Consider the following 13,638-nt stretch of genomic DNA (forward strand, 5'->3'; position numbering starts at 1 on the left):
AGTGAGTCTTTCACCTTTTTCAGTCGAAGAGCAGATCTCCACTGTAACAGTGTACATTCTGAGATAAGACATACTTCTCGGTTTTTCAGGATTACCGACTGACTGTGTATTCACAACAGAGAAAAACCTAAATATGGACATGCAATATATACCTTTATTAGGCCCTCAGAGAAAAGGATTTCTATGGTTTCTTTTAAGATAGGAAGTAGACCACCGTGATGGATACCAATTCCTCGCTTCAGAAGAGGAAGCACATGCTCAACCTGGGAAGAAACATATAAAGACCAGTAATGAATTTTTATATTCATTACTAAAAAATAAAACCTGTAAGGAAAAACTCAACACTGCCCTTAGAGTTCCTGTAATTCTCTATTTCCTAATTTTAAATACAATAAATACCCCTTCAATATTATTTTCCAGTTAGAACTAGGAATGATATGAAGGGTGAAGCCAGAGGTCCATCTTTTCAGTAGACTAGTCTTAAATTGGGTTAGGCCAACTGTGAAGCTATGCCCTAAGGTACACATACAGTTACTATTTAAATTTGCCTCTATAAAAAAAAAAAAAATTGCCTCATTTAAAATAATTTTTGGAAATACTGATCCTGGTATGCATGAGATATTTTGTTTCAATTTTAGTTCCAGTGATTTCACTTATTGGTATGTGCTGTAGAACAATGAATTCAGCACCTATGAGAGCCATAAAAGGAAATTCAGGCTGTAAATGACTGAATTAATCTCTTAAATTCTAAAAACATTATACTTCAAACAAATACCTACATAAACTTAGCTTTGTCTCTGTTTTTTTCTTTGAAAACAAAGATTCTCACTAACAATGTATTAACACTTGGGTTACCACCCCAAACCTAATTCTGAGAATATGCTTTTAAGATCATTGTCCACAGAGATCAAAACAGATTACTTGGATATAATGCCACTGTTATAAGCTTACCAAAAAAACCCAGCACATAACACCTTATATATATTGGATTCCTGTTTTCTGTTTTTCTCAAGTTCACAAACAAAACAGGTATGCGGAATCCAAAGCAAGCAGGTATGGCCAAAAATTAAACGGTTGGTTTTTTCAAGGAGAAATTGCCATGCTCACAATAAAGATCACTACATTAAGAAATGATGGACACAAATAAATAAAGGAAAGAAAGGGGTAGAAAGAAATTATAGTTTTAGTATTTGTTACAGAAGTACTGAATCCTGTAATATTCTGTCCATTTAGAAGCTTGTATTTTTCCACTGTAAAGACAGTCACTATGCTCAGTCATTATACAATAAATTAGAATGCAGATGCATCAATTCAACTTTCTGAAAGGCTCAGCAATCAATACCTGACAAAGTGCATACTGCACTGTTATTTGAACTTTTTCCAGACAGTTTTAACCCAGATATATCTCTTTATAAGCCCTTACGTTTACTTAAAAACATAATTAGAAAAAAATAGAACACAGGGTAGGAATTCCATGGTTAATTTTGGCATATGCCATTGGCTGGAATCACAACTGGAAGGAATCCTAATCACCAAGTCCTATTTCACAATGCCAAGGAGCAATGCGAGAGATATTAAAACCTGGGGAGATGAATGACAATATCCAGTTTATTTCTGTACCCACTACAAAAGACCCACAGCCTCAAAAGTTGCAGAAAACAGGAGAGCAGCAACTACCCCTACTCAATCTCCACTCACCTGAGGAAGCTTTTTGTCTTCATCTGACAAACAATCAATTGCATTATTGAACACTTCTTCTACCATCTTTTTTTCTTCATCTAAGAAGGCAATTTGTAAGTTACTACAAAATCTAGAAGGCTAACACCATATGTAAATAAAGCATTACCGCATTCTAATATTTACAAAAGTTCACAATAAAAACAGCGTGGAAGACTATGAAGTCTACACAAAACCACCCACATCGGGTCAGCTGATCAAGACTTAAATGTGAGCCTGAAGGAGCCTAACAGTAACCAGAAGTAGATGCCCAGGGAAAAGGAAACAGAACAAACCTGGCCGAATAATCCAAACTTCAGCTATTACCAAGCTTGGGATTTCTCAGTGTTACGTACTTTCTGTCTATTTCATAAACCTCCACCTGTTTCTCTTCTACCTACTAGTCCCTGTCTGCATGGACATAGAAGCTCTTCCTCTTCCCCGTTAATTCTCAAAGTTTACACCCTTCCTACTTAATTAGTACAAATATCAAGAATATATATTCAAAGGTATGACTGAAGAAAACATATAAAAATGCATCTCTGCACTTGTGCATGTCTTTACACTTTCTGACAGAAACAGCTGCATTATTTTGCAACACTGAACCAGAATGCGCAAAGATTGGAGCAAGTAAGCAAGCAACAAGCCTGAACAGTTCACAAACACGAAATGATACATTGATTTACAACAAACTCCTTATTTTTGTTACAACTCTTAAGATTTCTGAGAAGCGACGATCTTAAACTTATTTTCCATGCTTGGTCTTAATCCAAAATGAAGAAATCTTCTTTGTTTACCTTTTGGGTTTTTCTTTGAGGAGAAAGGGGAGGAAGGAAAGAAAGGAAACTGGATTGAACAGTTCAGAAAGAACAGTCTAATGGTTTGTTATACAGTTGCTTTGACTTTGAGAGAATACTCATTTTTCTAATGGACATAACATGAACATTTGGGGAAATATATTTGTTATAATCAGTCTTCTTCCATTATAGACAGAATTCTCCAGGAACTCTTGGACTATTATTACAGTGAACAGTATTTTGGAAAAAGTAATAAAGTTTAAAATAGAGCAACAATTCAACATTGTGATGACCAAGCACTCTTTGTGCACCAACAGTTTCCTACTGAAAATAGCCTGATGTACCAGCATAGTAAATGAAAAAGCAATACGTTTTTACACAAAAAGTCCCAAAGGAAATAGAAATACCTAATCAGAGCAACATTTCACATCAAACAATTGTGAATTTAAACTATATTTATTTATCTGTACCTGTATTGAAATCTAACTTTGTCATCTGAAGTGCATAGGCTTCGCAGTCTTTCTTACTGAAGCTGAAAATAATCACAGGTTGGAAATTCCTTTCCATGATCATCTTCACAATCTTAAAAACATTTGAAGGACCTGCAAAGAGATTACATCAATATAAATGTAATTTTGCATCTTACAGAATAATTGAGACACAAGCACAACTTGCATACAACTTTGTTGCATTATACAAAAAGTTAGGATGGGATTCAAACTCACCTTTCATTCCTCCTTTCCTGCCTTTCTGGTCCCCTTTTGCTAAGTCTCCTGCATCTCTAAGCACTTGCATTGCTGTATTAAAATTATCTTCTCTGAAATCTCCCTAGATATAAAAGACAACCTTTGTAAGCAATTACTTCTTACATAGCCCACTTAAAAATACTTAGTGCTGTGCATAGCCAGTACCATTACCCCATATTTACAGGCTGAAGGACAAAAACAATGCATAAGCTAGCAAGTGAGTTTACTAGGTCAGTGTCACAGCTCAGAATTACATTGGTGTCTCTGAAGTTATTGCTCATTGTTCTATCCACCACAACATCAACCACACTAGACCTGCTGAATGACACAATGCCAAAACTGACTTTGAGGAATGTCTGCATGAAACTGCACTGCCCAATGAAGACCTAGCTTCAAGTGCAGTACTACTGTTTACGGCATTAGCTACTGCTGTGCAATCAGATGATGAATTTTAAACAAGTTGTTACTTCAAAATCACCTGAAAACACAAAAATACTTTGCCCCCTCAACTGAAGTAAAAACTAAATGCTCTACATTTGCTTTTGAGTGAGAAACAGTACAAGAAACATCCACTACCTTGCAGATTTACAGAGAGCAGCATGCACTTTAGAAAACAAAGCAAGGATGAGGGCACTTAAGGCATCTCAGCAAAGTATTACTCAGCTGACTACATGACATTAGATAATAAAACCAATCTCTTCTATAAGACTTCAAAAATCTAACGGCAATTCAGAGATCACTGTTACCCATTTGTACTTCATTTTAACACAAACATCCTTTACACAGACAATCCAAATTTTGCAAGAGATCAAGCTCGTGACTGATATGCAAGGAAAAAGATCTTTCAAACAAACTGAATATTCTTTACATTTTCATCAACAACCAGATGGAGTCCATCTCCTCCTGCTGGGAATATATAATGCTGCAGTGGAGTGGGTCGATAGTCGGTGTAAATCACATGACAAGGCTATAAAGAAAGAACACCATACACATAAATATTTAATGTTTCTAACTGCATTGTAAAAACACTTGATGGAAAATCCAATAAATTACTATTAAAATACATCTCTCTAAAAGCCAGAAAGATTCACAGAAGCTAAGATAACAAACTTTCTTTCCTGAATATGGGTTTTGTACTAATGATGTTGCTTAAGAAAATGAAAGTCTACAAATCCTTTAGAAGAACACAAGTTGGCTACAAAAATTCCCTCTCATGAACACAAAAAGTAAGGACAGGTAATATTTCCTTCTGTATTATTACACAGACTCAAAATCCTAACATCTTTTAAAACCAAAGGAAAAACTGTTAACTTCTGTTTTGTAAAAATGCCTGCATTATTTCTTACACCACCTAAAAAAGGCATACAGTAGACCTTTAAAAACATTTAAGGTTTTAATGCATGGAGAAAGCTTGTTTCAAAAAAAATAACCAAAATACTTCCTTTAAAACATTAAGTATCACATAAATCTGCTTTAAAGAAAAACCACAGTCTAGTATTCTGCAAAACAAAGTCAAGGTTTTGTGCCAAGCTTAAATAGACATCTCTTATACTACACTCCTTTCATCACAAAAAACATAAGACTCAATCTCTGGGGTATTTTTAAAATCAGACCAACGTCTTGTGGATATTAACTTCCCTAATTCTAATTCCCACATTCTTTGCTGCAAAAGCATCTCTTAAAAAAACAGAATAAAATAAACCTAATGGTTACAGGACATGATAGATTTCTTACACTCTATTTTTCTCACTTTGTTTGCATGTATATACAGTATTTCCTATGGATTTATCATTTAATTTTGATTTGCATGTGGCCTTTTTACAGAGCTCTTCAAACAAATTCTCCAGATAACCTCTTTTCTATCAGTGCTCTGTAAATCATAGTATGTTCATCATGTTTCATCATTCAGAACGTTTGTTGAAATCAAGCTGGTGTCTAAATAAGTGTGGAAAACAAACTTAAAAGAAACAGCTTTAATGTTGCTCTGTAGAACCAACAGCCTGTTTAGCTGCAAAAGCTAGGACTACAACCAGAGAAGTCAGGAGGGATCTATACCATCTTTTATAAGCAATAAGAAGATGACTAAATAGACACTCAAAGGTTCAGTTCTCATCAACCAAAGAGACAGTATTATGCTACAAGACAAGGATGGAGGTATAGCATATCAGAAACTTACCTGTTTGTGAAGATGGCAGATCCATTCGGCAAACTGACGGGCATTTGGAATAGTTGCAGAAAGGAACACATAATGAACATTGTCAGGGAGCAAAATAATTGTCTCTTCCCAAACCACACCACGTTCTGAAAATGGAAAAGTCACATGGGAAATTTATGTGATTAAAGCCTATTTTTCAGCTCTGGGGCCAAAGAACAGCATGGTTAAAGACAAAATAAAACAGAAATTTAAAAAAGCCTCCCCTACACAAATGTGGTATATCAAATGCCCTCAAAGTAGCTTTTGCCTTGCCAAAGAAAATGCAGACTGCAACACACAGTAGCTATCTTACAGATGTTCAGAAGAAAACAAATTCTGAATTATTTATACACAAAGATAACTGATTTTAAGAGACAGAATAAAAATTTAATTCTTCAAAAGAAAAAAAAATGTTCTTGGGAAAAAAAAAAAGATTTATTGAAAAGAAAAACGGCACATATAGGATACCTGAATCTCTCATGTAGTGGATTTCATCAAAAATAACCCATGCGACTTCTCGCATAACCTCAGAACCTCTGTAGAGCATACTTCTCAAAATCTAGAGAAGGGAAAAAAAAAAGAAATCCATCACATGAAATAACAGTCACATGTTACAGAGATGTCAGTAAGAAACTGCCAGAATTTTTGATTCACATTTACATGGCAATATGAAATCTTATTTTGCACAAAACTTAAAAACCTTTAAAGATTGGCTGTGAAATGCTTTCCAAGTTGACTCCAATCTAACAAATCTCATGATATGAGATGAACTGGCTTCCCTGCAGGAACACTGAAGGAACATGAAAGAAACCCCATTATTTTTCTCCCAGCCTCTATGTGGCACCATATTTATTACAGGTCTACAGATCTCCTTCTGCCAAGCCTTCTTCTTCCCTCATCCTAACAGATAACCTCTCTGTGATTAAGAGGAAACATCTTGTCAGAAATCAAGTCATCCTGTCTCTCCACCCCAATCTTTCCCTATCAGAATTTTCTCTGTAACACTCTGTACTCCTTTGACATAAAGACAGAAAGAGGAAAATTCCAACTCATGGCTGGACAGATACCTACAACACAAATATGACGGAACTGTGCTAACCATACTTTGTTACCAAAGGTGAAAAGCTGTATATTCCTAGAGTACTAGCATCTAGCATGAACCAATCAACCATCACTCAGTGATTTTCCTCTCCCCATTTTGTTTACCTAGAACAAAATACTGATCCAACAGGATTCAGTAAGTCTGACTGACTTTCAGTACTTCACATCTATCCAAACAAAACTCAGTGTCTTGAGCATTCAGGAAATGAAGTTCTGCCTTTCTCCACGTGAGAATGGAAGTTCCTGACTGATAGTCCAAAAGTATGAATTTACAGAGATTTACCTAACTTTTCCAATAACTAAAAGTTAAAACATTAAAGGGAGGTATAATGAACATTGTAACATTTTCTACCCTAATTGGGCTTATTATGATAACTTTAATCTTTTAAAACCAGACCTTCTCAGTCAAAAAAGGGTAGAAGAAGACACAGACAGATCAAGAATTAATGGCTGATCTTACCTCGGTTGTCATTACCAGACAAGAAGCTGTAGGATTAATGGTGACATCCCCAGTCATCAAACCAACATCCTGAAATTCTTCGTACATCTCACGGTACTTCTGATTACTCAAAGCTTTAATTGGACTCGTAAATATCACACGCTGTTTATCCCTCAAAGCCAAGGCAATTGCATACCTGTAATCAAACATTGTACATGTTAAAGTTGTCAGGAAGACATTCAGAGCATATTACTTTCCTCTAATCTTCTGCTTAAAAAAATAAAATAAAATACACAATTCAGAACACCAGTAGAATGATATGAAGCATTTCATATCTAGATTATTAAGTTCAGTGCAATCTTAACTCAACTATGTATGCCTCTTCGGAGAGCGACAAATAATTGACAACAAGTTAACTGATTTTTATGGACATCAGAGCACATCTAGTTTAACCTAAAAATCTAATTGTCACTGTCTCATGACAAATTATTATTATTTGAACCCATGCTTTAATATATCTACCTGTACATCTCAATTCTCACCTCAAGTCAGCAAAGCGATTCCACTGTCAGACCAAACCCTGACAAAAAACATACCCCATCTTTTAAACATTTCTTGCCTGATAAACAGCAAGTTGAAAATTAAATCAAACCAGTGCTTCTGACAAAGCAAAGAAAACACACAAGAAAGTCCTTATTAGTTATAGCCAGGGGCTAGAAAACACAGGTACTTTTTTCTAAATTCATGCAAATCTGTATTGCAGAAACCTTCCCTTCAATCTACACCATAACGTCTCAATAAAACCAGATTGTTTAAAAATAAAAGGTAAGCTTAAACACAAGTTAAGTCTTTCACTACCCACTAAACAAGACGAATGAAGTTGATTTTTATATTCAAGAGCAGTCAATTCAATTCTAACACTGATGGTCCAAACTTTGTATCAAGAAACTGAGACACAACAGCTACTGATGGTTCAACAAAATGAAATGACAAACATCACACCACAGTCTTATTAAAGCCTGTCAGAAAATTACTTACTCTGCACAAACAGTTTTACCAGCTGATGTATGAGCTGACACTAACACAGACTGGTTATTATCTACACAAAGAATAGCTTCTCTCTGAAAGGCATCAAGAATAAATGGATATTCCTAAAAAGAAAGCAAGAAAAAACATTACATATTTTTAACACAGACTGTTACTTACATCTAATTAATTTTGTGACTGATCTACTGTGCAAATTACAGGCAGAAATGTAGATATTTGTAACTTCAGCTGATCTTAATCTGGTATTTTGCAAAGACTTTGTATTTAAATAATTTTATCTAATACCACACCTAAGATTCTTGCTTATGTCTTGTTGTCATATCAAATGAAAATCTTGTCCCGATGACTGAGTTTTCTCTAATCTACTAATTTAAGAAGAGAAACTACAGTGTACAACCAAAGCCACCACCTGATGTTGTAGAATAGAATTGAAATCACAACAGCCTATCCAGCCCATTCAACCACATCATTTTACTATATCACATCTAAAATATAGAAATACCAATCTTACCTACAACAGGCCATCTTTTCAAGATACTCTTTTCCAAGCCTTACTGACAAAGTACATAATTTTTCCCTCTATCCTCATCTACTGTCTAAAGCATATGCAAAAAGAAAAATAAATGCAATCTATCACATACTTTTGCAGCTTTTCCAGTTCTTGGCTTCAGACCTGTGAAGACTTCATCTGCTGGAAGTGCAACCTATAAAATACATTTTAAATAAAAACAGTTGCAGAATTCTTGGTGTCCACTCCAATGACATGGCAAGCTATGAAGAGCTGGGACAGGAGATACAAAGTACATAAAAACTAATCCGAATTTCTGTTATCCTGTTTCTATGAGCTCATGTGTCAAGGCCTCCTTCCTTCCTCTCAAGAGTTTTTCAGCCAATATCTCTATCCTCCTGCCCCAACAATGCTCCTTCTCTCACTTCTCTGATACTCCCTACTGTCTTGTGTGAAATATTTCTGCTTCACCTACCTTGGCACGTTAGCTCTTCAGGCCAAGACAGAGTCACGGCTTCTAGCCAATGGACATTAGAAGCAATTACTCAGCTTACATTGATAACACCCCCTTTCCAAGAACAATATATCTATACAGCCAAAGTTCCTGTTCCCGGCCAGTCTCTAACATTCATTCATGCTAAATATTTAAGCTCTCTTCAGTTACTAAGTGATGGCAAACCTCTACCAAACATCTCAAGATAACGAAGATTGTATAGATGCATGGACTTCAAAACTTGTATCATCAATTGTATATACAGTTCCTTCATTACAAAGGTCTAATCATACAGAGTCCTTCAGTGTGACCCTAATTAACCTGAGCTAGTTCTGGAAGACAGCACAGAAAAGAAAATGACCATAAAAGTACAAGGAAGTTAAAATTTACACATGTAATTCTCACAGAAACCCTTTCTGACAATCATCTTTGGATGACGGATTATTAAAAAACCCCAGCATTAATATTTGATTTTTCATATTTTAAATTGTATTTGTCTATTAACACAATTTGAAAATTGATAGTTTTCATTATTTTGCATTTACATAAGAAAATACCCTTTCCCCTTTTTACCAAAATGTAATTTTAAACAGTAATTAGCCTTATAAGAAAGTCTTTCATTCTTGAACCAGAATAGCAAAATATTTCAATGCAATGCTGCATATTTAGATCACATCGTGAACACAGATCTATTTTAACAACCAGTAGGTTTTCCTCCTCAACAACAGTACTTAGACTGTGCTTGGTACCCTTCTGATATGGAAACCTCTCAACATTATCATCGCGTCTTTCACAATCACTCATCTTATTGCAAGTATCATTCAGACTGCTTCTGGTATGATAACCTATTCATTTTTCAAGTGCATTTTGTGCATGCTCAATGCCAGATACAGACCTCAAACTCTTAAGAAGCCTGTTCTACCTTAAATATAACATGAAATAATGTATTTATTCCTACTTGAGGGTAGGAAGGCTCTACAGAGGAATCTGGACAGGCTGGATCGATGGGCCGAGGCCAATTGTATGAGGTTCAACAAGGCCAAGTGCCAGGTCCTGCACTTCAGTCACAAAAAACCCATGCAACGCTACAGGCTTGGGGAAGAGTGGCTAGAAAGCTGCCCGACAGAAAAAGACCTGGGGGTGCTGGTCGACAGCTGGCTGAATATGAGCCAGCAGTGTGCCCAGGTGGCCAAGAAGGCCAACGGCATCCTGGCCTGTATCAGAAATAGTGTGGCCAGCAGGAGCAGGGAAGTGATTGTACTCGGCACCAGTGAGGCCACACCTTGAGTACTGTGTTCAGTTTTGGGCCCCTCACTACAGGAAAGACATTGAGGTGCTGGAGCGTGTCCAGAGAAGGGCAACGAAGCTGGTGCAGTGTCTAGAGCGCAAGTCTTATGAGGAGTGGCTGAGGGAACTGCAGCGATTTAGCCTGGAGAAAAGGAGGCTGAGGGGAGACCTTATCGCTCTCTACAACTACCTGAAAGGAGGTTGTAGCGAGGTGGGTGTCCGCTTCTTTTCCCAGGTAACAAGTGATAGGATGAGAGGAAATGGCCTCATGTTGCGCCAGGGGAGGTTTAGCTTGGATATTAGGAAAAATTTCTTCATGCAAAGGGTTGTCAAGCATTGGAACAGGCTGCCCAGGGGAGAAGTGCTGGAGTCACCATCCCTGGAGGTATTTAAAAGACGTGTAGATGTGGCACTTAGGGACATGGTTTAGTGGTGGACTTGGCAGTGTTATGTAAATGGTTGGACTCGATGATCTTAAAAGTTTTTTGCAACCCAAATGATTCTATGATACTATGATATAATAGGTACAAGTGCAATAAGCAATATTATCATACTGGCAGTAATACATATAATTCTATGAAAACGAGCCTATACTTTCCATGTGCATTTTCACTGCACTTACCTCATGTGTACAACCTTCAACAGTTTCCACAGCTTGCACCTTTACTTGAGGCATCAGGTCTGCAAGACTAAAAACATATGAGTTAGGATTGCCAAAAAGGTATTTAAAAATCCTGTTTTCTTTACAAATGCAAAAATGTTGCAACTTCATGTCTACTTCAACTGCAATGTTAAAAAAAGGATGCACAAACTCGAAATGGACAGTTGGCAGAGACTACCACCAGGACTAAGAATACCTGTAACCATTAAAATTTTGCTACTATATAAATCTACTTTAGCTACTGCTTTGGGATTTGTAACACCTTAAAAACTTGCACCACAAAAGAGCACTTGGATCACATTGGTACACGTGAAGTTTTCTGATTAAATGGGGACTTTTTTTCAACATACAACAAAGTAAGATTCAAGACCTGTATTCTTGCTACTAGTCATGACACCAAATAACAGCAGCCTGAAGCATCCCAAGCAGCTGCCTGAGGACGAGACCCCTCTTTTCTTTACCAGTCCCTCTCTCATGGCCACAAGAGGGGGTAAGTGTCTCACTGCATAAAACAGTGGTTTCTTCTGATGGTTTTAACATACTTAGTAAGCTGCTGTGGGCAAGTACATGTTCTACTGAGACCACTAACACTTAAACTGACTTAAAATGTTGACTTTGGTTCTGTTTTGCTTCTACATAGGTATCCTCTGTTTACAGTGTTCTCAGAAGGAGTCATGACTCTCTCAGAAAATCTTACCTTGAACTTAAGAAAAATGTAAGACCAAATGACCAAAACGTAAGACCATATACGACCAAATGACAATCCAGACCAGAATTCTGTCTGACAGAAGTCAGTAATACATCACTCAGAGAAAAGTATAAGAACACAGCAAGCACATAATTTTTATTTCTGTAATAGAGTTTTCTACATCTTGAGCTAGGAGATGCATACCTGCATTTGGCAGCTCTGGATGAATTTTTACTCCATGAACACTCCTAATCATTTTCTGAACCAACACAAACTTCCAAGTTCCCAAGAATTTTGTAAGATACACTAAGGTGAAAAAGTGCCCACACTGTCCCTTCAATCTGTTTTCAAAACCCCTCATAATACCCATCATGAAGGTCTGGAAAGAGAAGAGGAAGAGACATGCAGATCCCAAAGCACAGAAATGGCATTCTGGCTTCCCTTCAGCTGCCTTATCTCCCCAGCTGTTGACATGTCCAAGTATACCCCCACGCCTCCATATCAAATACCTACCATTTGTGCTCACATTTAAAAGCATATCCATACTTAAGATTCCAAATATTTGCTGCAGTTATAATCCTACATGCCTGAAAAATCTCGCTTCTGTCTCCTTGGTCAAATTCTTCTTCCTGTTTCGCAAGCCAATTATGTCTTTCGGTGGGGTGGTAGGAAGGAAGCCTGCCTCCTCCCATATGCCTCACTACTTATCTCTTGCTATATGCCTAAAATCAACACGATGGCTTTGACCAAGAACCACCGATCCATATGCAGTAACCACAAATACATAAACGTTTCATATTCCAGTTGCCTATCTGTTCACAATATTATTTTAAACATACCCAGTACTTCTCACTGCTGAAACTGTACTGCTAGCACACCTTCACTTATACAGATAATAGAAAATCAACTTCATATGCAAATTCATCTTTATATGAACACACTGCAAAGCTGCTTATATCAACTATTCAGCACTGGCATATAGCTAACCAGTGCATTTTGCTATGATTTCCTTACACATTAAGCTGGGCACTTACTTAACATCTTCTGATACAACGTCTTCCAATTTTGGTTTCTTTCCCAAAACGGCATCTTCAGTGCTATCGACCTCGATTTCCCTTTTGGGCTTCCCTGCCACAGCTACTGAAGATTTTTCCTCCAGTTGTCTTCTGCAACACAAATACGCAAAAAATTTAAAGTTTGCCTCTTTTACGTGTGTCCTACGGGCAACGGTGATCACGTTGCACTCGGGGCACAAGCCGTGGAACTCCACCCACGAAGACCGCCGTGGGTTTTCAAATCACTTCCCGGACGAGCTTGTCTCCAGGTCCCCGCGCTCCCCCACCGCCCACTGCGCCGGGGCTGGCCACAGCCCTGGGGCCAGAGATCCCAGGAAAGGGTGTCCCTCCAGGCTGCAGCGACCCCCCGGTACCGAGAGGGTTCAGTAGCTCAAACAAGCTGGCAGAAGCCAGGCCCAGCAGTGCGGCCCGAGCCTCAGCCGCCAAAGCACCCCCGGCCCTGCTCCCCCGACCGCCAGCGCACCCTCACCCCGGTCTCCTGGCGCCTTCGGTGGCGCCCGCTTTGCTCTTCTTGGCGCCGGAGGCGGCGGCGGCGGCCGAGTCCCCCTCAAACACGCTGAAGAGCTCGTCCCCGAACGCGTCCGCCATCTTCCCCGCCGGTCCCACAATACCTCACGCGGGACGGCGTCCCCCCCACTCCCCACCCCCGGATCCTTCCCGCCCCTCCCCGGGCGCTGCAACCCGAGGAGAAACAGACGCGCCTGCCGCCCCCGGGCACCGGCAGCCCCACGCAGGGCCCGATCCCGATCCCACCCCGCCAACCCTGGGGCACCGTAAGCCTCCCGTCAGCGCACACGCGCCCCCGGGGCCAGCCCTTCCCACAACCCCTCGCAGCCGGCAGCGGCCCTTGCCCCGGAACCCGATTTACGCCAGGCCTCGGAGGCC

The 13,638-nt window shown here is 38.7% G+C and overlaps 1 protein-coding gene across 1 annotated transcript in view; it reads right to left on the minus strand.

The window, feature by feature from the left end:
- MTREX (Mtr4 exosome RNA helicase) overlaps positions 1-13,423 on the minus strand; it is a 51,078-nt gene extending 37,655 nt beyond the window's left edge. Inside the window, exons 1-13 of the mRNA XM_052778651.1 lie at positions 13,223-13,423; positions 12,712-12,843; positions 10,951-11,017; positions 8,682-8,744; positions 8,032-8,144; positions 7,015-7,189; positions 5,922-6,012; positions 5,436-5,560; positions 4,128-4,226; positions 3,239-3,341; positions 2,984-3,115; positions 1,699-1,778; positions 153-263 (exon numbers count right to left, since the gene is read on the minus strand). Coding sequence (XP_052634611.1) covers positions 153-263; positions 1,699-1,778; positions 2,984-3,115; positions 3,239-3,341; positions 4,128-4,226; positions 5,436-5,560; positions 5,922-6,012; positions 7,015-7,189; positions 8,032-8,144; positions 8,682-8,744; positions 10,951-11,017; positions 12,712-12,843; positions 13,223-13,341 — 1,410 coding nt within the window. The 5' untranslated portion in view covers positions 13,342-13,423. The remainder of the gene's footprint in view (positions 1-152; positions 264-1,698; positions 1,779-2,983; positions 3,116-3,238; positions 3,342-4,127; positions 4,227-5,435; positions 5,561-5,921; positions 6,013-7,014; positions 7,190-8,031; positions 8,145-8,681; positions 8,745-10,950; positions 11,018-12,711; positions 12,844-13,222) is intronic.
- Between the last annotated feature and the right edge of the window lie 215 nt (positions 13,424-13,638).

This window comes from Harpia harpyja, chromosome Z (assembly GCF_026419915.1).
Source record: "Harpia harpyja isolate bHarHar1 chromosome Z, bHarHar1 primary haplotype, whole genome shotgun sequence".
NCBI lineage: Eukaryota > Metazoa > Chordata > Aves > Accipitriformes > Accipitridae > Harpia > Harpia harpyja.